The sequence below is a fragment of the Erpetoichthys calabaricus genome, chromosome 12, assembly GCF_900747795.2.
Source record: "Erpetoichthys calabaricus chromosome 12, fErpCal1.3, whole genome shotgun sequence".
Taxonomy (NCBI): Eukaryota; Metazoa; Chordata; class Cladistia; order Polypteriformes; family Polypteridae; genus Erpetoichthys; species Erpetoichthys calabaricus.
Window position 1 is genome coordinate 1,977,405 of NC_041405.2, and position 24,464 is coordinate 2,001,868.

Here is a 24,464-nt window from a genome sequence, read left to right on the forward strand (position 1 = left end):
GGGGAAATTCATATACTCCAGCAGCAAAAAATATTAAATTAAAGAGTAATAAAAAATGCAGGTAAAAAACAGACAATAACTTGAATAATGTTCAACGTTTACCCCCTCTGGTGGAATTGAAAAGTCGCATAGTTTGGGGGAGGAATGATCTTCTCAGTCTGTCAGTGGAGCAGGACAGTGACAGCAGTCTGTCGCTGAAACTGCTCCTCTGTCTGGAGATGACACTGTTTAATGGATGTAGTGGATTCTCCATAATTGATAGGAGCCTGCTGAGTGCCCGTTGCTCTGCTACGGATGTCAAACCGTCCAGCTCTATGCCAACAATAGAGCCTGCCTTCCTCACCAGTTTGTCCAGGCGTGAGGCATCCTTCTTCTTAATGCTGCCTCCCCAGCACACCACTGCGTAGAAGAGGGTGCTCGCCACAACTGTCTGATAGAACATCTGCAGCATCTTACTGCAGATGTTGAAGGACGCCAGTCTTCTAAGGAAGTACAGGCGGCTCTGTCCTTTCTTGCACAGAGAATCAGTATTGGCAGTCCAGTCCAATTTATCGTCCAGCTGCACTCCCAGGTATTTATAGGTCTGCACCCTCTGCACACAGTCACCTCTGATGATCACGGGGTCCATGAGGGGCCTGGGTCTCCTAAAATCCACCACCAGTTCCTTGGTTTTGCTGGTGTTTAGTTGTAGGTGGTTTAAGTCGCACCATTTAACAAAGTCCTTGATGAGGTTTCTATACTCCTCCTCCTGCCCACTCCTGATGCAGCCCACGATAGCAGTGTCGTCAGCAAACTTTTGCACGTGGCAGGACTCTGAGTTATATTGGAAGTCCGATGTATATAGGCTGAATAGGACCGGAGAAAGTACAGTCCCCTGCGGCGCTCCTGTGTTGCTGACCACAATGTCAGATCTGCAATTCCCGAGACGCACATACTGAGGTCTGTTTGCAAGATAGTCCATGATCCATGCCACCAGGTATGAATCTACTCCCATCTTTGTCAGCTTGTCCCTAAGGAGCAGAGGTTGGATGGTGTTGAAGGCGCTAGAGAAGTCTAGAAACATAATTCTTACAGCGCCACTGCCTCTGTCCAAGTGGGAGAGGGATCGATGTAGCATATAGATGATGGCATCTTCCGCTCCCACCTTCTCCTGGTATGTGAACTGCAGAGGGTCGAGGGCGTGTTGGACCTGTGGCCTCAGGTGGTGAAGCAGCAGCCGCTCCATGGTCTTCATCACGTGTGATGTTAGAGCGACAGGCCGGAAGTCATTCAGCTCACCAGGACGTGATACCTTTGGGACTGGGGTGATGCAAGATATTTTCCAAAGCCTCGGGACTTTCCCCTGTTCCAGGCTCAGGTTGAAGATGCGCTGTAGAGGACCCCCCAGCTCTGATGCACAGACCTTCAGCAGTCGTGGCGATACTCCATCTGGACCTGCTGCTTTGCTGGCACGAAGTTTCCTCAGCTCTCTGCTCACTTGCGCTGCTGTAATTGTGGGTGGGGATGTCTCTCCTATGTTGGTATCAGCAGAAGGATGTGTAGAGAGTGCAGTACTCCGAGGTGAGAGTGGGTTAGGGTGGTCAAACCTGTTAAAGAAGTTGTTCATTTGGTTTGCTCTCTTCACGTCTCTCTCGATGGTGGTACCCCGCTTCGAGCTGCAGCCAGTGATGATCTTCATCCCATCCCACACTTCCTTCATGCTGTTGTTCTGCAACTTCTGCTCCAGCTTTCTCCTGTACTGCTCCTTCGCCGCCCTGAGCTGGACTCGGAGTTCCTTCTGCACGCGCTTGAGCTAATGCTGATCACCGTCTTTAAAGGCCCTTTTTTTCTGGTTCAAAAGGCCCTTGATGTCACTTGTAATCCATGGCTTGTTGTTAGCATAGCAGTGTACAGTTCTTACTGGAATAAAGTGTCCATACAGAAGTTGATGTAGTCAGTAGTGCAGTCAACAACCTCCTCAATGTTCTCACTATGTGATCCCTGCAGGATATCCCAGTCTGTAGTTCCAAAACATTGTCTCAGAGCATTCTCAGCTTCCGGGGTCCACGTCCTGAATGATCGTTTGGTTACTGTACTAAGATGACTTGTGATCATGGGCTGAATGTTTTAAATGGGAAAAATTGGAAATGAAAAATGTTATCAAATTGCATTGGTGAGAAAACTTTTTAAAGTTTGTTAAATAAGACTTGTAAAATGTAATTTGTTTAGATAATAATATTACTTACATATGATGCGGTTTTTAAGTGAATAAACTGGGAAAACTAACAATTGTTTCTGATTGTGTGATGTTGGACAGAAGGCAGCAGAGGATGAAGAATCATAGGAATGACAATTTGTGTTTCAAGAGACTGGGAATACTGGGATGCATGAAGATAAATTGATGAATGATAGGAGATTAGCATATGCAAATGAAAGTTCTAAAAAAGTGTTATAATAATTAGATTACATAAGATTTAAGCTAAAATACACTGACTTGTGTGTGTGCTTGTTATCATAGTTAGCAAAATGTTTCTTAAATGACAAGTAATAAGACCATCATAATTGATCAATCGATTTTAGCTGATGGAATTCTATCATGGTCTGCCACCAAGGCACTGAATGAAGGAAAAGATTATAAAAAGTATTGTCAGAGAAATCACAAGAGGAGGAAAGAGAAAAAGCATCATGTCTGTCCTAAGAAGACAAAGAGTGTTGTAACTAAAATTCAAACTGCCACCTGACACAACACCTGCTGTGTGACTTTGATTTGAATTGTTCAAGTTATATATTTTGATTCATTATTTTATGTAATCTTTTTGGTATATGTTACGGAAGCTGAGAGAGGACGTGCAATATTGTTATTTTTTTAAATTGTTACTTCAAGATAACGGACTAATTTTATCGAGATCTCAATAAAACAAAAGATCGTATTTTCTCGAAATTAGGAAATAATTGTATCTAACGTTTAATGTTTAGCTTATTGAAGCCACGTCCTGTTTGAAACGGCAGAAAAGCAGAACTTTATTAATCAGCACATTACATTTTTGTTCAATCAAGGGTTGACGCAGGCTCTGCAGTGCACCATGTTACGATCATGTCTCTGTTATATGTCATTTGGCTTGGAATTGGAAAAAGCAATGAGTCTTTTTCTAGTTTCTATCATTAATACCAAAGATTTTATATTTTAGTTTACCAGAGTAAAATATGGTACATTAACGGCATCATAAGGGCCATATGTGTTGACAGTGGACCAGTGGAAGGGTGAATGTGATGCCTGCAGCTTTGATTTGAGCTCACTGGGGGGCACTGTTACACACTAACTCTTTTAAATACCCTGCTGGGTTGTGAAGAGTGAAAGAAGTTTATTTATTAATAATTATATAATAGCTCTGTAGCTACCATTCAGCGATACTCATCGTGAAAAGGTGCCATAGACGGTTTATTCTGTAAATTAATCACTGCACTCTTCACATTTCTATTTGTTTGTTTGAGTTAACATGTCACTTGTGTCTAATGTTATCAACTGCAAAATTTGTCATCACAGTTGTAAAGGCCAGGGGGCCTTATGTATAAAATCTTGCTAATATTCTGTACTAAAATTTTGCTTAATCCTGAAAGACAAAAACAGCGTATGCAGGAAAAAAAATCAGATTTATAAAACCAAATGTACAGGTATGTCACGTGCCACATCAAGTTTCTTTAAAAATATCAAATGAAACTAAAGCTACAGGTCGGCCATTGTGATTTGCAGGTTTATGATCTGCGGATCCGCCTATTCGCTGGTTTGTCATGAATACTCAGATGGAAATTATTTTGTGAGTTTTGTGACTTTTGCAGAAAATCTACTGATGATGCTGCATCAGCACTACTTAAACGGACTGCAAATCCCAGCATCCCCGAGACTACCATATCATTGGGCAGCTTTGGTGGTTTAAAAGAAAGCCATAGGAAATTGACAGGATTGCAATGGGCGATGTCTTTTTGTTTCAACATTTCATAATGCAGCATTTCACCAGTAACATCCATCAAATTATGGTTTTCTCCTGTGCCTGCTTGTTTGCGTGATTTATTCTGTGTTGGAAAGCACCTTCCTCTGGGAGAGCTTCCAGCTTACAACTACAAATCTTCACATACGTCAGCATCACGGTGGGACAAAATGTTGCCTAACTTTCAGGAGGCTGATCATAGGGGGGTTTCATTTCATAAACACACTGCAAAACTGAACTGTGTTGTACATGTTGGTCGTTTAGTGTGTAGTGTTTTGTTGGATTTCTTTGTTATCTGGAATGATAATCATTTTTGTCATTTACAACAGTATATTTCTAAAATTTTTAACGAATACGTTTTTTTTATACATAAACGATGTTTTACATGTCAGAGAACATGTGAGTAAACACAATTTGATTCACAAAAGTCCTTCTGTGTATTTAGAAAATTGACCATCTTTATTTTTATTATGTTCCCCAACACCATTTTGTTTTTTCATGGGTGCTGCCATTTTATGATTTGGTTGCTCTTCCTCTCATATTTTTGTCCTCACAAACCAATTTCCCCACCTTTTCTTTTGTGACTCCTTGTGTCTCGTCTAGCTCCTGTGGGTCCCACTTCTCTTCCTGGTCCTTTGGTCCTCTTCCCCTGATCCCCACTCTTGTTTTTTTTTGACTCCAGTCTTACTGTTTTCTGTTCCTCCTTGACAGCTGGTCACTCAGTTCACAGTCCCCACAGTCCACTTCTTCTGTCCCGATATTTCCCACAATAACCTGCACATGACCTTGTAGGATAGAAGGACTGACCACCTGACAGTGGTGAACTGAGCTGTTGCCCTCTGCTCATCCACATGACCACCAAACCTCAGACTCTCGGCACTTTGATGATAATTCAGTTTACTTTATTGACCTCAAATTGACTTGTTTCATTTGGGGCTGTCACAGAAGTCATGTGGCATTTATAGGTCCATGAAAATCAGAAAAGAAATGTTTGGTTGTTGAAGCTCTGCTCCCCTCCAGGTTCATGTCTCATCTGTAAAAATGTCAACAGATTTCTTTACTCGTTTTCTTCTCTTTCCAATCAGACTTCTGTCCACTGACCCTGGACCCCAGCACGGCACACAGATGCCTCTGCCTGTCTGAAGAGAACATGAAGGTGACATGTCAAGAGACTGAAGGTCCCTGTCCTGATCACCCCAAAAGATTTGACAAGTGGGAGCAAGTCCTGTGCAGAGGGGCGCTGAGTGGGACTTGGTCCTACTGGGAGGTTGAGTGCGATGTCGATGAGATTGACATCGGAGTTGCATACAAAGGAATTGGCAGAAAAGGAAATGATGAATGTGGTCACCTAGGATTCAACGACAAGTCCTGGAGTTTGTACTACTCTCTGATTCCAGTTATACTTCTGGCATGATGGCATGGAAACTGACATCAGTGCCCCCTACAGTCAAAAAATAGGTGAGAAGCTTGGGTATAGCCCTTGTAATTTAAATGTGACCTTGGAGAAGAGCCAGTGACTTGCATTTCAGATAGCAGTGCTGACATCCTCTGAAGGGAGGATTGACACCTACTATCAGAATGATAACAGCTTGCTTTAATATGATAGTAACCTCATTTAAGACCACAACTGGATGTAATTTGGGTAACTTTGTGGATGAAAGCATCAGGATTCAAGCATGGTGGTGTGTACAAGGACTTCTGATCATTGTTGTGTACATCAGTGGCAATAAAATTAAAATACAATGTATTATGATATTAGTTGATTTGAGCATTATAGGGGCTTAAGAGTTGATTGTCAAAAGTTAGGGGACTTTTTCCTGAACATGTGCCTGTGACGTAAGCAGTAGCTTGGCCTCTAACAGACCACCAGGTAGTTGCGTGCCGTGACTTAACAGCGCTGCTCTCCGTGTTCGTGGGCTTTTATGTTAAAACGCATGTATATGTTTTACATTAGCATTTAAGTTTATATGCAAATGCTTCTTTATACAGTTTAGTGATAATAATAAAAAGATACAGCAGCACATATTAGTTAGCTTAAAGAAGCAATTGTTAAAGGCTTGTCTTTTTCCTTCTTTCTCTCAAACGTGAAGCACCGTGTCAAGGCTGTCTGCAGCTTGGCCCTTATCAGAGAAGCTGTGCGCTGCCACTCACTGGCACAGTTGCCTATTATGTTAGCCTGAGCCTTACAGGACGCTAGTGCAACAAGCAATCATTTATTGAATTATTAATTAGGCAGTCCAGCTTTCATACGTGGGTCCTTCTGATCTCAACTTAATTGTTAAACATTGATTAAGGATTAGGCCATGAGAATGAAGGGAGGGGTAATCAGGTGATGCTCACCGCAAGGTGGCAAATATGTCCTGACAGTTAAAATATTGTTATGAGAAGATGGACTGGGAACGAAATATTGTTATGAGAAGGTCTACTGGGAAGAAGATTATTATGGGGATGTCTACAGGGGCAAGAATATTGTTATGAGAAGGTCTCGAACATCAGGTGATTGTTATGGGTGGAGGTGCTGAGTGGGGAAAACATCATGGGAACCTCTATACAGTAGATGTTCGGAAACGAGTCTGGAAGGGGGGCATTGTGTGATAAGAATTGTCACATATTCAGGGCTCACAGTACACTCAGGGCTCACTTCATGAACTGAGACAGGCTTTATGTGCTCTGCAATTGTTTTCTATGCTGTGCAACAAAGTCTACATTCTGACTGCCTTTCTGAAGACACTGCTGTTTTTTTCTGAAGATTTCTCCACAACATATCTTGATTGTCCTGCTGTTTGTCATTTTTCAGCATCTCAGACACAGTGACCCTCCTGTACAAGTTCAAGACCACCTTCACTGACCCACTCTATCTGGCGTTTGGGTTAGGATGGCACTCCAGTGTGACAATCTGCCCCCTGAAGCAGCTTGACAAGTAACTGGCATCATGTATATGCCACTTTGTCTCCTGTCACACAGTTCATCTTGTTATTTTGGATCGAAGAGGAAAACTATGTGAAGTGGGCTGAAGGTCGTTCATCATTTTTTTTCTTGAATTTTTACACACATGCACACATCTGCTGGCTGACCTGCCATTCCTTCTCTCACAGTCACCCTGGACAGCAGAAGATGGTAGAGTATCCATCCATCACTGTGATCACCATCAAGAAAACAATGAGAAGAGATGACTGAGCTGATGTTCATATCACTGCTAAACTCCTTCGACCACACTTCATGTTCAGTACTCTCAATGTCCGCAGAGTGCTGCTGTTCTTAATGGTTTAAATTTAAAACTTGGCCTCAACTAGAGCAGCACGCTCAGCCAAAAGTGTCATGAGAGTTGAGTTGGGTTCCTGTCACCTACAATACGAGATCTTCATTTGGCTTATAAATATCAAATAGTGCATGAGAAGTGAGAAATCCGAGCTGACCACTAAACTCTTCTTAATCTTGTTTATTTTATTTCATCCCAGTCCATCTGCACAGTGGTTATCACAATTGCAATGCCCATGTTCTCCCAGTGTCTGTGGAGTTTTCTCCAAGTTCTGCAGTTCCCTCCCAGCTCCCAAATTCTTGTGTTTTGGGTGAATTGGCACTTCAAAGCTGTCACTTTATGTTGTATATGTACAGTATGTATTGGTCTACTCTATGGTGGACTTCCATTCCTGCCCCATGTCGGTTCCTGCCACCAAATCAGACTGAGGCTCCACACCAACCATACACTTTGTCTGAGGGACCTCCTTAGATGGATGAATGGATGAGTGACTGAGACTTTTTCTGTCCACTAACTCATTTCTCATTTTGTTCCCTTGTCTTGGCTGACATGATGATGGTGTTGATGGTCTTTACCTTGGTAGTTCAGCATAGTGACCTCACTAGGTGAACGGGTCAATTAAACCCCCTGACCATAACGGGTAGAGAGAATTCCTCATCCCATCCCTGACAGTGGTGACCTAACCCAAAGTGATCAGAAATGCTTATAAAAATAAAGGATTAGATGAACAAGTCTGAAGTGAACTTCAGTGAATGACCGATGGAGTCTTCGAGAAGTTGATGAAATAACATGGAGGAGACAAGAGCATCAATCAAATTGTATATAGTCTTACAGTGCCTTTCAGTGCAACTTGATGAAGCAAAGGAAAAATAAGAAGAACTGAAGAAAGAAGAGGAACAAAAGAAAATGAGGCGTCACAGCACAAAAAGAGGACAATGTCCACTACAGAGAGCTCTGCGGTCAAATTGAAACTGACACAGTGACAGACAGGGGGCGCCACACACTGTGAATTGAGAGGAGCCTACAAACAGGTGAGCTCAAAAGGGTGAAGAGAATACAGAGCTGTGGAGGGGATGGTGGACATTTAAACGAAGTTTATTTAGTGTCCAGTCAGGAACAAGAACAGCGGGAATGAAGAATGGCTGAAGCATCAAACTGGTGGACCTCGCAAAGGTCTTAGTATAGAAATGTGAGTTTGAAGAACAATGTTCAGGATTTTGAAACATGAAAAAGGGTGTTATAATGTGTGTAATAAAGGCTCACTTGTTATAAGGAGCTGTGTATTAGTAACGTGTGTGTTCCTCTGGTGTGTGTGTGTGATGGTTTGAGGTGGTGATCAACATGAAAGGCGCTATAAACTGAATACTGATGTGGAGAGTAGGCAGGACTGAGAGCCAATGTAGACTTCAGGCTCGTCCTGATTCTGCGCTGATATGACTTGGGGACAAGGACTGGATTTGGGAAATGGAAGGGATTTATAACAAAAAAAAAATATATATATATATATACTAGCTGTGTAAGCCTGTGGTGTAAAAAGCCCGGGGTCCTATTGAAATCGTCATAAAAAAAATTGAAATGTAGAGATGTCAGGTAATTGAAAGGAAACCTCAAAGAGGAAAGTTACAGAATTTTATTAATTTTTAATCCTTTATTTGCTGTATATAATTTATTGTATTAGGATGTTATCAATTTTTTGCATACTCCAGAGAGTTTTGAGGTTGGAGCGCAGGGTCCGCCATTTTACAGTGTTTGCCCCTGGAGCAATTACAGGTTCAGGGCTTTTCTTAAGGGCACACCGGAGTAGCATTCCTTCTGTCACTGCCAGGATTTGAACCAGCAACCTTTGAGTCACCAGGACAGAGCCTTTAGCCACAGGCCTGTCGTGCTTCACGAAGGTTGTTCACTTTGCAAAGGCTGTTTTTGTAAGGTTTCACATTCTCTTTCACGCTGCAGAACCACAGCATGTTCTCACAGTCAACGTCAGACTTGAAGAAATGAGCCAACTCTTTAATTTTCTAACAGGCAAAAATGAGGGGCATAAAATAGAAATATCCTACAAATGCGATATGAAATATCACCACTGGAGGGCATATGTGTACTGCAAATAATATACAGCTGCTGTATTTCATACGTTAAAAATTACATCGTGAAATAATCTGGTTTTAATAATAGGTTGATGTCATATTTACATAGTTACATTATCCAATAATTTTTCATTTTCAAAAGTTTAAAGTAGCATTCCATCTACTGATTATATTCTGCGGTGGGCTGGTGCCCTGCCCGGGGTTTGTTTCCTGCCTTGCGCCCTGTGTTGTCTGGGATTGGCTCCAGCGGACCCCCATGGCCCTGTGTTTGGGATATAGCCGGTTGGATAATGGATGGATGGATGATTACATCTTGCCTGAAGAAGGGGCCTGAATTGCCTCGAAAGCTTGCATATTGTAATCTTTTTAGTTAGCCAATAAAAGGGGTCATTTTGCTTGGCTTTCCTCTACAAGTGGAATTCCAAAGCACAATTGACATTTTTAAAACCTTTAATATGTTTTTCGGCTTTAATTGGTGCTAAAAGTATAATAATAATAATAATAATAATAATAATAATAATAATAATAATAATAATAATAATAATAATAATAATAATAATAATAATAATAATAATAAGCTCGACGGAATGGTGGCACAGTGGTAGCGCTGCTGCCTCACAGTTAGGAGTCCTGGGTTCGCTTCCCGGGTCCTCCCTGTGTGGAGTTTGCATGTTCTCCCCGTGTCTGCATGGGTTTCCTCCCACAGTCCAAAGACATGCAGGTTAGGTGTATTGGCGATTCTAAATTATCCCCAGTGTGTGCTTGGTGTGTGGGTGCCCTGTGGTGGGCTGGTGCCCTGCCCGGGGGATTGTTTCCTGCCTTGTGCCCTGTGTTGGTTGGGATTGGCTCCAGCAGACCCCCGTGACCCTGAAGTTAGGATATAGCGGGATCGATGGATAATAAGCTCGTTCGTGTAATGATGTACAATTTAAATCGGCCCTTAAAGACACGGGAATTTGTTCTACAGCTCCACCTTGTGGATTGAAAGATATTGCAGTGCAGAGAGGTACGACCTTTTCATTGCTTTACCTCACTGCAAATCAAATAGCAAACAACAGATGCAGTTAGGCCTTTCTCGTAAAACCTGCGGTATAACACAGCGTCCTTTAGGGTACTATTTATTGTGGCATGTGATCTGAGGCGGGTCATATGAACAACGCTGTTATCTATCTATCTATCTATCTATCTATCTATCTATCTATCTATCTATCTATCTATCTATCTATCTATCTATCTATCTATCTATCTATCTATCTATCTATCTATCTATCTATCTATCTATACTTATGTAAGTTTAAGAAGACTTTCAGAGAAGTGAAATGAGTTTGCTTTTAGTTACTGGACGTTCATTGCGCCATCTAATGGATATGAATTAAAGTATAACACACACCAAGGTGTCACGCACACTGGATGACAGTTGTGTCCAACGTCGGGCGCACTTCTTTAGCTCCGAGACATCACAGCCACACCTTCCCGCTGTAATGGTCACGGCACACGCCTCTTTAAAAACACAGACGCGGCGGCGCGGTTCTTGCCTTCGTCACGTTATCTCGTCCCGTGTACCTGACCGTCTTCCCCTGTCACGCGCTATTTGTCTCTCACCTTTTTGAAGACCACCGCTGTGGGCTCCTATTGATTTTCTCCTCTGATGGTCTCCACCTGCATCCTTGAACCTTCCTGAGACCCGCGACGCTCCGTGCACCTGTGTGTCAGCCCCGCGCATCTTCCAGGTAATCTGCTGACTTCCAACGTACAGGCGCGCTCTGCTCTCGATCTCACCTGGCAGTAATGTTGTGTGCCGCATTGTCATCATTTAATCGATTTATTTGTATTTGGTACACTGTATTGATCCCTGAGGGGAAATTGACTTGATGACATTAAAAACTGAGCCCAACTGAGATGCAATGCACGAATAATTACATCGCGTTTTGGCTCGAAGTGTCCGGCGGTTCTTTCACTTTAATTTCTTCACTTTGACCCACGCCTGTCACTCCGCACCTCCGCTGGCTGTGGTAGCAGAGAGACCCCCAGGGGCTGCTGATTTCTGCTGCGTTACTCCAAGGAACGACGAGTCTTAGCGATGAGCACCTCCAAGATGCACGTAGGTGAAGTACGATCTCATTTCACGTGCGCTTCTCAAACTCTTATAAACAGTCACCTGAGGCGCGAGCATAACGTTATACTCAATGACACAAAAATATATCTTATGTCGATTGAAAAGCAGTTGATTGAAAATGTATCTGTTTACATGTTTTGTCCTGGCTGCACGGTGGCGCAGTGGTAGCGATGAATGCTCTTAGTAAGGAGAGCAGGCGCCCATGTGTGGAGTCTGCATCTTCTCTCTGTCTCTATGTGGGTTTCCTCTCACTGTCCAAAAGACACGCAGGTTAGATGAACTGGCAACACTAAATTCGCCAGAGATTAGGTAGGGTGTGTCTGGTGTTTGTGTTTGTTTTCACTCTGCTAGGGAGTGGGCGCCCTGTCCTGGTTTGTTCTTGCTTTGCATCTGTTGTTAGCTGGCATAGGCTCCCTCTGCGACAGTGGCATGAATTAGGCGGAAACATGACATGACTGGTCTTTTAGATGATTGGAATTAATTTGTGAAATGTAATATATAAGTAAACGTGACATCATAATTTAATAACCAAATATGGCAAACAGTACAAATAAGCACAAAATCGGCAACGTGTTGTTTATAAGATGACCACAAAATAATGACAGGCATGCCATAAAAGAGAAGCCCACTTCAGAGCATTCCTTGTTGTTTAAGATAACATCACAGTGATATGTAGCGTAATTAGCAACAGGGAAAAAAACAGAAGTGGGCTACACAATGGAGGGAAGAAGTCAACACATCACATCACAACGTGTTCTCCTGTCTGTCAGACACACAGACACCATCTGGACAGACTGGTGTAGATGTCATTGATATACTCTGTTATACTTACACAGTCATTGAATGAAGTAAACAAGTCTCATTATGCATTTAATAATAATAATAAGAAGAAGAAGAAGAAGAAGAATAACAATAGGCAGCACGGTGGCGTAGTGGTAGCACTGTTGCCTCGCAGTTAGGAGACCTGGGTTCGCTGGGTTCTCCCTGTGTGGAGTTTGCATGTTCTCCCCGTGTCTTTGTGGGTTTCCTCCAGGTGCTCCGGTTTCCTCCCACAGTCCAAAGACGTGCAGGTTAGGTGCAATGGTGATCCTAAATTGTCCCTGGTGTGTGTGCCCTGCGGTGGGCTGGCGCCCTGCCTGGGGTTTGTTTCCTGCCTTGTGCCCTGTGTTGGCTGGGATTGGCTCCAGCAGACCCCTGTGACCCTGTGTTAGGATACTGGATGGATGGATGATAATAATAATAATAATAATAATAATTCTGTACATTTATATAGTACTTTTCTCTTTACTCAAAGTGTTGTTCAAAATGAGGAGCCTCTTCAACTGCCACTAATGTACAGCATATCCACCTGGATGATGCGATGGCAGCCATTTTACACCAGTGAGGTGGTGAGAGAGAGAGCCAGTCAGAGACAGGGGATAATTAGGAAACCAGAATGACCAGGCCATGTGGGGAAATTTACCCTGGACATCAGGATACACTCTGCTCTTTATGAAGGATGTCCAGGAATCTTTTATGATCATAGAGAGTCAGGACCTCAGGTTTACGTCTCATTTGAAGGATGGCGCCATTTTTACAGCACAGTGACCCCATCTCTGCACTGGGCATTGAGATCTGCATTCAGACCACAGGGTAAGCGCCCCCTGCTGGCCTAACCAACACCTCTCTCAGTATCAACCCAAGCTTTTCTGGATGGTTTCTCATCCAAGGACTGGCCGGGCCTGAATGTGCATAGCTTCAGGTGGATGACCTCTTCTGAGGTGCAGGTGGTGTGGCCTTCAGACGGATCACACTGTGTTTAGTTCTCAAATATTTTATGAACACCTGGTGCATTTGAATCCAGAAGGGTGCATACACTCCCTGGGAATATGTTTCTTGAAGATTGCAACTTTTACTAAGCCAAGTGGTCTATATGTGTGTATATATTGTCTGTGTTATGTCACATCATCAGCGTGAGCCTCTCCCGGTGTTCATTGTTTTAATGGTGAGAGGAGAGATTGTACCGGCAGAGTTTGAGCCTCTTATATTTTCTGTTTCACATTTCAGCCTGTTAATAATAAATCTTGGCAGATAAAGGAGTTCAGTGTAGTTTCATTACCCCTTCATGGCGGCACATTGTGAATCACAACACAGAAGCTTCGGAGGTTATCCAGATCCAAAGCCAGAGTGCAGCAGTACAGTGAACACCGGTAACAATGGGATAACTTCAAGTCACATTCGATCACATTCGCTTTCTTTCCTCCCTCATACTGCTCTATCACCTTCAGTTTTGTGACGAGATATTTCCTGTAATTGTAAGACAGGTGTAACTGACTGTAGTCGAAACCGCTGCAGGTAATAAACTGTGATTGAGATGAGTGAGTCACAGCATCCAGAGCTGGCGTGGTGAAAACTGTCATTCACCTGTGAGACATGGCAGTGATCGTAAGTCGAATGGTTGTAAGACACAAAGGTCGTAAGTCAACGACTACCTGTAAATGATTTAAATGAATGAAACAATTTATCTATAAAGGTTATACTATAGATGTTTTATTAGTTTTAATCTCAATATAAATTTTAATATTCTAAATGTACAGAGAGCTGTCATAATGTGAATATAACATATTATGTGTCGCAGGCTATGGTGGGCTCCAGAGGAGGTCCATTTAAGAAGCACTTAGGGGTCACATATTAAGAGGATGTAACATGATCCCTTATTTATGATGGGGTCTGAGGAACACTCATAAGTTACTGAATAATCTTTCACGATGTTCATAGCATTGCAAGGCTTACGGTAGACTCAGGCCTGAAACAGTAATAATCTGTAAAAATACTGGACACTCTTAACACTACTGGTTCCTAAGCAGTTCCTCACTGGACCCTTGCTTGTCAGAGAACCATTTCATCCCATGAAGGCTTCTTTCCACATGAATTTGGCTCTGTGGACTTTTGAGTCCTTTAGGCTAACAGGACAATAACAGATCAAGAAAACATGAACTTGAGCCGAGTGAGTGTGAGGAGTTATTTAAAATCAGGAACCCACTGGGATTTCACCAACCTGTTACATGAAATGATTCTTTTGGATAACAAAAATGGCTCCCCCGTGGCAGTGGTTCTCAATGTGTTTTGGAACAAAGACCACTTTCTCAAAGTCAAATATATGGAGGACCCCCAATGACGACTCATTACACTTAATTTTGTACGTTACAATCACCACATTCTTAAACACTGAGTTAGCAGGACTCAACATGACTGTTAATGGAGAGCCATCCATGAACAGCTTGGTGGGGAAGCTGGGGCCGATCTCATTACAGAGGGCTGTTGGAAAACAACTCCTTAGATCAGTGGTTCTCAATCTGTGGGGCGGGCCCCCCTAGGGGGACGTGAAGCAAGAAAAAGGGGGGCGCGAGATGTGAAAAAAAGAAAACAAGAATCGAAAATATGAAAAATACATCTATTGAAACCAAAACAAATTAACTTAAACTACATTCTGATACTAGAAAAATAAAATATAGAGTTAGATAAATGTCGATAAAAGTTAAGTAGGTATAATAAAATATGCATCTCCTGCTGAATCCGAACACAGGGTCATGGGGGTCTGCTGGAGCCAATCCCAGCCAACACAGGGCACAAGGCAGGGAACCAATCCCGGGCAGGGCGCCAACCCACTCCAGCTATGATATATCATTAATTAAAAAAGAAAAAATTGGTATTAGTGGGCTCCTTTCAAAAAAACGTTAGGGGGGTGCGTGATTAAAACTGTTATGAAAACTCGTCTCGCAAATACTTAAAGGTTGATTAACGCTGCATTATATTAAGTGCCATGTTACTCCTGCTATTATACCTGTTAAAGTCACCCTAAGAAAGACAAGAAAGAGAACTCGGTGACACTTGTATTGCTCCTCAGTCTGTTTCTGTATTGCTGGCTAATTCTCATGTTGTTATTCTATGAGTTAGCAGCCATGTTGACTCACAGAACAGGACTGGAGCATAAAATACTGTAGACGTAAAAAATGGTATCATCTGCAACATGTCAGACCGAGTGTGCTGTGGTTGCTGTCTTAGAGTCATTTCATGTGGCCTTAACAGGAAGGAAGGTCTTCTAACAGAGTGACGAGGCCAACCCACTGTCCACCAGGCACATACTCATGGACCACACTTTGAGAATCACTGGCCTATGGCGTTGCTCTGAAGAACCACTTGGATGCTTTTAAATTTAAGAATGCACAGTAAAACAATTTTAAATTTGAACTTGTGAGAGTCAATGCATACTGCAAATATGTCCTGTCTACGAATCAAGATAAAACATCACACAAAGTGTTAATTATACATTACATATGAAAATGTCAAAGCTTTAGATCTCTCAGAGGGTTGGACACATCCTAATGACAGGTGTGTCGACATTCCATTAAAGGAGTGAATTAAATTGAACTTTTGTTTCTCCACAGACAACACCCAAGAGTCATCCTCAAGCTGCAGTCACAATGGCTTCAGCTGGACCTTCTCGGCTTGTGGATCGGTACACCTGTGCCGTGTGTCTTTGTGTCATGGAGAATCCAGTCACCATCCAGTGTGGACACAGCTACTGCATGAAGTGCATTAATGACTACTGGGACAGGTCGTATAGAGAAGGGGTCTACAGATGTCCTCAGTGCAGAAGAACATTTAACAGCAGGCCAGAGCTTAGCAGAAACACAACATTAATGGATGTACTAGAGACATTGAGGAAAGTGCAAGTCACTGTCACTCCAGCTCAGAGTTATGCTGGACCTGATGATGTGCCCTGTGACGTGTGTATGGGGAGGAAAAGGAAAGCTTCAAAGACCTGCTTGACTTGCATGGCCTCCTTCTGTGAGAGTCACTTGCAGCAGCACCGGGAATCTCAGGTCTTGAAGAGACACAGAGTGGAGGTGCTGAGTGAAAACCTTAAAGACAAACTCTGCAGAAAACATCCCAGGGTCCTAGAAATCTTCTGTAGAACTGATAGGACCTGCATCTGCTCAATGTGTGCAGCGACTGAACATAAGCATCATGACACAGTGACACTGGAAACTGAGCGAGTAGAGAAACAGGTAAGAAGAGGAGTAGGAATGGGAAGGGGATTATGAGCGGTCAACGTCATCATCCTCTGGGGTTGCTTGGAATGAAATGACGTGTCCTTTCTTAAGCACTTCATGCCGTGCATTTCTGGATTGATCATTGATATTGAGCGCGTTGAACTGTTATTACCTGATTTAACACTCAATACTTAAAATGTGTCAGTGGTTCTTCTCAATTAACAAAAAACGTTTATTCGTTTGTGAAGTAAATCACATCCACCTGCTTTATTCATCGCACCCCCACCAAGCCCCCTGGGTGAACACTGGCTGCCACACCACCAGATCTCACCGTTTCAAAATATCTTTAGCAAATAACAGGATTAAAGCTAAACAGGTGCTTTAACAGAACACTTCTTGCTGGATTCCATGCAGCTCGCTCTTTTCTATTTGGCTGTCAGGCTGAGGCCTGTAAAGGTCCAGCATACCATTCACCATGTTTGCTTCGTGCCACTGGCTCCTGGTGACCTTAAACTGGGTGGATTAAATTAACAATGAAACCTACGAATACAAAGCCCATTCAGTTCCTTTGAGTTAACTACAGCTGTGCTCGATAAACACACCAGCTGTGACTAGACGACCGGTTGTTGCACCAACAGCAGCAGGCAATTTTTTTAATAATGCAATAAATTGTATTTTTCCAAATATCACAACTTAACACATTTAAATGGTTATAGACACCTGTGTGTATCCTGGAATTTTTCAGGATGCTGCCTGCTTCATAGAGAGCCCAGAACTGGGCTGCAGAACAGGGTGAACCCGACATGTGCGATCACGACGAGGACGACAGCTGCTCTTCAGTGATCACCAGGATTAAAAACACTAAAGTCATAGAACACTTTTTGGAAACACAATGACAACTTCACATCACAGAAACACCTTACAGGCTACAAAGTGGAAATGACGCCAATCAGATTTTCTCTACAAAACGTTTCTTTGAAAAAGCAGGAAAAACCCTTCAAAAATGCTTGAAAAAATCCGGACAAATGCTTCCAAAAAGCTATTAAAAAGCTTGCAAAACATGAAACGAACACTGGAAATTTACAACACTCAGGTGACGACGGGCCCTAAAACGTGACTGCCATCTTCTCGAGGTGGTGCTTCTTATTTGATTACAGAAGAGGAAGAGGCCGAAGTTCCTGCAGATGTGGAAGTGATGTCACTTTTCCTGGAGCTTCTGTTCTGCTAGTCTGAGGGCAAAAGTGGGAAAGGCGTAAATGGCAGGATCAGTCCACGGCTCAGAGTGGTATTTCTAACGCTGTACAAGCTCTGAAGATGTCCCCCATTCACTCATGTGTGTCAGAGTATAAGGTTGCCAAAGCCTTGGAGAAAATTGACTGAGAGTTCCGCTAAAATAAATATTCTGAAATGTTCAAGTTTCTCAAGATACAGTAAACATCGTCTGATGCAAAGAGGTTAGCAAAGGACAATCAGTGCAGTGAAGAAGAGATCACAAAGAGAATTATTAGGACAAATAGCAGTCAATGCCTGATCATTAATAATCATATGTCATCATTTTCAGACAGCTCTGTTTTCCTCATCCAAACATCTACATAAAACTCGTCATTTTCAAATTTACTCACTTTAGAGAATGTTTTTGAAGTGATGTGTTTACGGTGGTTGAAAGTGTTTCAGTGTGGACAAAAGTCCAAAATGTATAACAAAAGATGCGTCATCAGATGAAAGCATATTAGTGTGAACTAGAGAATGAAAATGTCTTCAGCTAGCTTCAAGCATTAGAAATGTTTGAGTTCAGTGACCACTATGAACAGATCCTTCAAACCATCTATCCATTCTAACAGTGATGACCAAAACAACACAATCTGTTCTGCATACAGTTTCATGAAAATTGATGCTAAACTTCATTGTTCGTGCGACTTCTCAATGGTGAAACACAAAACTCATTTAAAGGAGCTTTCAAGGTTTTGGGGCGGAAACCAAAGGATGTTACTCCCTAAGGGTGTTGCAGTGCCTTGTGCCCCCTTCGACACATAAACTTCCTCAACAATAGGCTCCAGATAAAAATAAAGGGGGAAAACTTCCTTGAAAATGTAAAATGGTTAAATCTCTTCTGTTATCAATTCTCCCTTCAGTCCAGACCCTCAGGTCTCTCCCACATTTGGCTCCAAGATGCTCTGCTGAGGTCCACTTGCTTATCTCTTCTTCCTCATTCACCTTCTGTACTTTTCTTTCTAATAATGTCTACTGGACTCCATTCTCTGTCTTTCTGCTCCTCAGACATCTCTCCTTTATTTTGTCTCCCCCACAGAGTCAACTGGGAGACAAAAAGAATGAAGTGAAAAAAGAGATTGAGGAGAAAGAGAAAGAACTGGAGGAGATGAGGGGAACCAAACTGAGGATTCAGGTGAGTCTCATGGCCTGTTAACTGTGGAAAGCAGCACGTGACTTTAATGGATTTGTCAAGAATGCTGTGAAAACAGGAGAAATAAAACACATCTTCAGTAAAGATTTGCATTTAACACAATAAAAGGTTGGGATCGTTGAATGTCGAAGTTGTTAATAAATACAGTAAACCTGCAGACACTAAAAGTGAAATTTATAGCACTTGGAAAATGTTTAATATTTACATATTTGGCTGATGCCTTTATCCAAGGCAACTTACAACATTTATGATACATCTGGTTGCATGTCTTTTTGGTTTTCTAGTTGGAGCACAAGCAGATCAAATGACTTTCTTAATGGGATTTGAACCTACAACCTCAGGGTCTGAAGTCCAAAGCCTTAACCACTACATCACACTGCCTGCCCTAAGCTTTAACAACAAAGCTGCCTCTTTGTTATTTTTGACATTTTCATTTTTGCTATTTAGTGTTAAACAAATTAAAGGGACAGGTCTGGTTTACATTTATATATTTGTAAACTTTTAGAGTCCATTTATCTTCTCCATTTTTACAACAGCATCAGTATCTCCATGGTTTGGAGCCCTTCTGAAGCACATGTGGCTCAACATATTTTCTGACTTCTTCTCATCAGAGTAATGGAGAGATGGAAGAGCAGGAACAAGAAGAGACCTTCAGATCTGTACTTGAGTCCATTGAGCAGTTGAGGTCAAGGGTCAATGAGGTGATTAAAGATTACGAGCAGCGGAAAATGAGAAAGACGAAGAAGATCATCGAGAAACTGGAGAAGGAGATCAAGGAGCTGAAGAAAAGAGACGTCGAGCTGGCCAAACTTTTACAAATAGATGACGACATCCACTTCCTAAAGGTGAAAAGGCTGATCTAAAGGACACCGGGAGGCCTGTCTGACGTACGGGTCTTTGTCTCTAATTTCTTCTTCTGTATTCTCTTCTCTTTTAGAAGTTCAAATCTTTCTGTGATCCTCCTGGAGAGAATCATGCACCTAATACCATTACTAAAAAAGAGGTTCTTCCTGGGAGTCTCTTTGTGAATCTGTCTGATCTTAAGAACACTCTGGAGGAGATCAGCAACTTGGAGAGTGCGGAGAGCAGTGAGATGGGTGGGTTGGGTGTCCTCAAGTGACCTTCAGGTGGCTGTCCAGCTCGTCACGAGCACTGCAGGCTCACATTCTGCTTTTCTCTTTCTCTCCTCAGGCGCTGAATGTATCGACGATCACAGCAGACATCTGAACAAAGTGAGTAGGACCGGGACATGGATGAAGAACAGAAATGAGGTCAAAAAACAAGCAGCAGTCAAAAAGAATACTTGGCCTAAAGCAAATCCCAACCCAAAATTGTTTTTAAAATAACTTGACAGTATAGGTTGATACGTTCTCTCACAATAAATGTCACAGATTCCCAAAACTTTGCTCTCATGCTGGTATAAATGTGGTTTCCCTCGATGTTGTCATATTGGCACAACTTCCTATATCTGCCTCTAGCAAACCGTCATCATGTCCTGTTCGACACCTAAGTCTTTGTCTCTTGTTTTCCCCTTCTTTCTCCCTCCCTCATGTAGAACATCTCATCTCTCTGTGTCCCGGATGAAGATGAAGATCTGCTCAACACGACTCTGAATGGAGAACTACTACCCGAGAGTCTGAAGAAGGACCTTTGTGATCTGAAGAAGAGCCTAGAGGAGATACGTGGCTGGGAGTTTGTGGAGACCATTGAGACCGGTGGGTTGTGCATTCCCAGTGAATCCTGAGGTGGGATTAGAAGTTGAGAGCTTGAGGGTCATTCTCCGTTGTCCACTTTTTGTTCTCAGGGGTTGGTATTCAAGGTTACACCTTGCAGAATCTGCAGACCAGAAATGGGCTAATAAAATGTAAGTAGTTTTCTACTTTTTTATTTTTAAATCATTAAATAGGAAGTTTATTATTATTATTATTATTATTATTATTATTATTATTATTATTATTATTATTATTATTATTATTATTATTATTATTATTTTAATTAACAATCTCTGAGTGGAGTCCAGATATATTATTATTGAAATTTACCTTACGTTAGCTTTTTAGCACCCCACATGTGCAGCTTCACCTGCACATGGACAACTTCTCGAAGCATAGAGATTTACTAGCTTGGTATAAGCAGGCCAAATGGTGGTCTTTAGACCTGAGTTCCACCTGAGCCAATCACCAAAACAGGTGTCCACTCAGCACGCTGCTTCCTATTGAAGACGTCACTTCTCAGCTGCCAACACCTGTGGGGATATGCCAGTCACACATACCTTGACCTCTAAATACATCTGCAATGTCCTTCAGCCCCTCTCGGGATCGAGAGTTTTGAGGTCATCTCCTCCATTACTCCATGCAGTTCCCAGATCACGGCTGAAGGTTAGGGGTGATGGGGCTTTCTCACTTTTTGCTCCAAGACTTTGGATGATCTGCAGCTCCATATCAGATCTCCTCCTTCTACTGAGGTGTTTAAGTCTCAGTTAAAAGCCCACCTTTTCTCCTCCACCTTTTATAGTGGGTGAGGTTGCATATTCAATAGTTTTTACAGTTTTGTTAAACTGGTTATTTTATCCATCCTTGGATGGATGGATGGACGGATTGATGGTAGTTTTATAGTAGTCTTTTTAATTGTTTCTTTGCACAGCACTTTGGTACAACTTCTGTTGTTTTTAAATGTGCTTTATAAATACTTTTAGTTACTTTTTCTGTGAGTATCGTGTAACCTAACTAAGTTACTCTTTACAGTAACATGTCCCTAATGCTGCTGACTTCCTCCCTCGTTTTTCTTTTCTGTCCATTCAGACTCCTGTCCGCTCACCCTGGACCCCAACACGGTAAACCCGCGTCTCCACTTGTCTGAAGACAACAAAAAGGTGACAGACAAGAGGGCAGTGACCCTGCATCATGATCATCCCGACAGATTTCTATTTCGGCCTCAGGTTCTGTGCAGAGAGGCTCTGAGTGGGACTCGCTGCTACTGGGAGGTCGAGTGGACTGGAATCTGGGCTGACATTGGAGTCACATACAAAGGAATAGAAAGGAGAGGATGGAACGAGGAGTGCCACCTTGGACGCAATGGCACGTCCTGGTGTTTGTGCTGCTCTGCATCCCGTTACTTTGTGTGCCATGATAAAAGGGAGACTCACATCTGCATCCCTTCCAGTAACAGAATAGGTGTCTATCTGGACTGTCCGGCTGGCTCACTGTCATTTTATAGCATCTCGGACACCATGACCCTCCTGCACAGGTTCAACATCTCCTTCACTGAGCCACTCTATTTGGGGTTTGGCGTTGGGTTGGATTCCAGTGTAACAATCTGTCCTCTGAACCAGTCTGACCAGTGAGCCATGTCATCTGCAGGCCATTTCATGTCTTCTGTCACACAGACTCTCTTGCTGTTTTAGAGAAAAGAAAACAATTCCTGACCTCCTGGCACCTCATTCCTCCCAGCCATTTCTCCTACCAGAGTGACACAGGACAGCTGTTGTTATAGGACCCCCACCCCCCCCCCCATCCTTCATTAAGAAGAAAGTGAGAAGACATGACAGTGAGCTGACTACCATTCAGTGGACATCAAGCTGACAACCTTTCTCTATTAGGTACCCCCTTTACCCCCAGTTTATGTCCTGTACTCTCAATGGCTACATGGTGGTGCTCTCTTAAAGGTTTAAAATTTAAACTCAGCCTCTAGTAGAATTTCAGGCAAAGCTGTGGGGACAGGCGTGACATAAGAGAAGCATCCCTGTCGCCCAGAATCTAAATTCTGAATTTAGTTTGCAAATTATGAAGTGGGAATTAGAGATCTGACCTGATTTCATGTCTGCTTATTTCATTTCATCCACCAGACTCACATCTCCAGCACTCCAAGTTCAGCTCCTTTGTCTGCACACCATTATGTTGGAAATTTTCATGTTCCCCCAGCTTCCATGTGGATTTTTCTGACTCTTCTCCAATCTCCTTCTCTAGTCCCAAAGTTCTGTAGTTTTGGTTAATTTTCACTTCAAGCCTTGCACTTTATGGATGTGCCTGTGATGACCAGAAAAGGCAATCCTGTAGTTGATCTGAGGAGCTTCTTAACAACAACAACAACAACAACAACAACATTTATTTCCATAGCACATTTTCCTGAAAAATGATGTAGTTCAAAGTGCTTTACATGATGAAGAAAGAGAAACAAGGAATAAAATCTAAAAATAAAATTAGGCAATACTAATTAACATATAATAAAATAAGGTCCGATGGGCAGGGAGGACAGAAAAAACAAACCCAAGACGGATGGAAAAAAAAAATCAAAATCTGCAGGGGTTCTGAGGCCACGAGATCACCCAGCCCCCAATGGGCATTCCACCTAACATAAATCACCTCAATCAGTCCTCATGATATTCAGGCTTCATTTGGAAGAATTAGACGATGATGGTCACGTGGACCTTCAATCCATAAATGTAGGAACTGCATGGTGCCCTGATCAGGTGGTGGTGGTGCAGATTAACACCACAGAAAACCGGAAAAAGAACAGCAGAGAAAGTAGGGCTTAGTACAGAGTGTGGAGATATGATAAAAATGATAATTCAATGCATATACAGAATAGTAGGGTTAAACGAAAATGAAGCTATGAGAGAGCCATGTTAAACTAATGGGTGTTTAGCAGTTTTTTAAAGTGCTTCACTGTACTAGCCTGGCGAATTTCTATCGGTAAACTCGCATTCCAGATTCGAGGTGAATAACAGCAGAAGGCCACCCACCTCACCATTTCTTTTAAGTTTAGCTCTTGGAATTCTAAGCAGACACTCATTTCAAGATCTAAGGTTATGATTTGGAGTGTAAGGTGAAAGACATTCTGAAATATAAGATGGAACGAGATTATTAAAGGCTTTGTAGACTATAAGCAGGATTTTAAAGTCAATTCTAAATGACACAGATAACCAATGTAGTGACATCAGAACTGGTGTGATGTGCTCTGATTTTCTTTTACTAGTTAATATTCTGGCAGCTTCATTCTACACACGTTTCAATTGATTGATGTCTTTTTTGGGTGATCCTGAGAGGAGTACGTTACAGTAATCTAGCAGACTGAAAACAAAAGCGTGAACTAATTTATCAGCATCTTGCAATGTTATAAGAGGTCTAACGTTTGTTATATTTCTTAAGTGAAAAAATGCTGCCCTAGTAATCTGATTAATATGTGATTTAAAATTCAGGTCAGAGTCAATAATTACCCCTAAATGCTTTACCTCTGTATTGACTTTTAAGCCTAATGGATCACGTTTATTTCTAATACAGTGGACCCTTGACTTACGAACTCAATTTGTTCGCGACGGCTGGTTGTAACTCAAGTTGGTTGTAAGTCAAGACTATTTTTCCCATAAGAAATAATGGAAATACCCATAATGCCTTCCAAACCTCCCACAGCAACACCTACTTAACCTTTTCATTATAAAAAAGGGTTGTATAATGTGCATAATTTACCAAAACATCAATAATTTTTCTAATGTACTAACCAAAAAAGTTATAAAAAGTGCCTAGCCTACCAGAAACAACAATTTCATACTGTACTCACCATTTAATTTGACATCTTTGAGCTGC

General features: G+C 42.1%; 2 protein-coding genes across 2 annotated transcripts in view; both read left to right on the top strand.

The window, feature by feature from the left end:
- Positions 1–20,104, top strand: part of LOC114662226 (E3 ubiquitin/ISG15 ligase TRIM25-like) — a 63,065-nt gene extending 42,961 nt beyond the window's left edge. Inside the window, exons 2-5 of the mRNA XM_051935165.1 lie at positions 15,852–16,475; positions 18,769–18,864; positions 19,494–19,727; positions 19,820–20,104. Of these exons, the coding sequence (XP_051791125.1) occupies positions 15,888–16,475; positions 18,769–18,864; positions 19,494–19,727; positions 19,820–20,002 (1,101 nt within the window). The 5' untranslated portion in view covers positions 15,852–15,887 and the 3' untranslated portion in view covers positions 20,003–20,104. The remainder of the gene's footprint in view (positions 1–15,851; positions 16,476–18,768; positions 18,865–19,493; positions 19,728–19,819) is intronic.
- The window catches only part of LOC114661667 (tripartite motif-containing protein 16-like), a 202,558-nt gene that overhangs the window by 128,533 nt on the left and 49,561 nt on the right, over positions 1–24,464 (top strand). Inside the window, exon 7 of the mRNA XM_051935155.1 lies at positions 21,821–21,865. Coding sequence (XP_051791115.1) covers positions 21,821–21,865 — 45 coding nt within the window. The remainder of the gene's footprint in view (positions 1–21,820; positions 21,866–24,464) is intronic.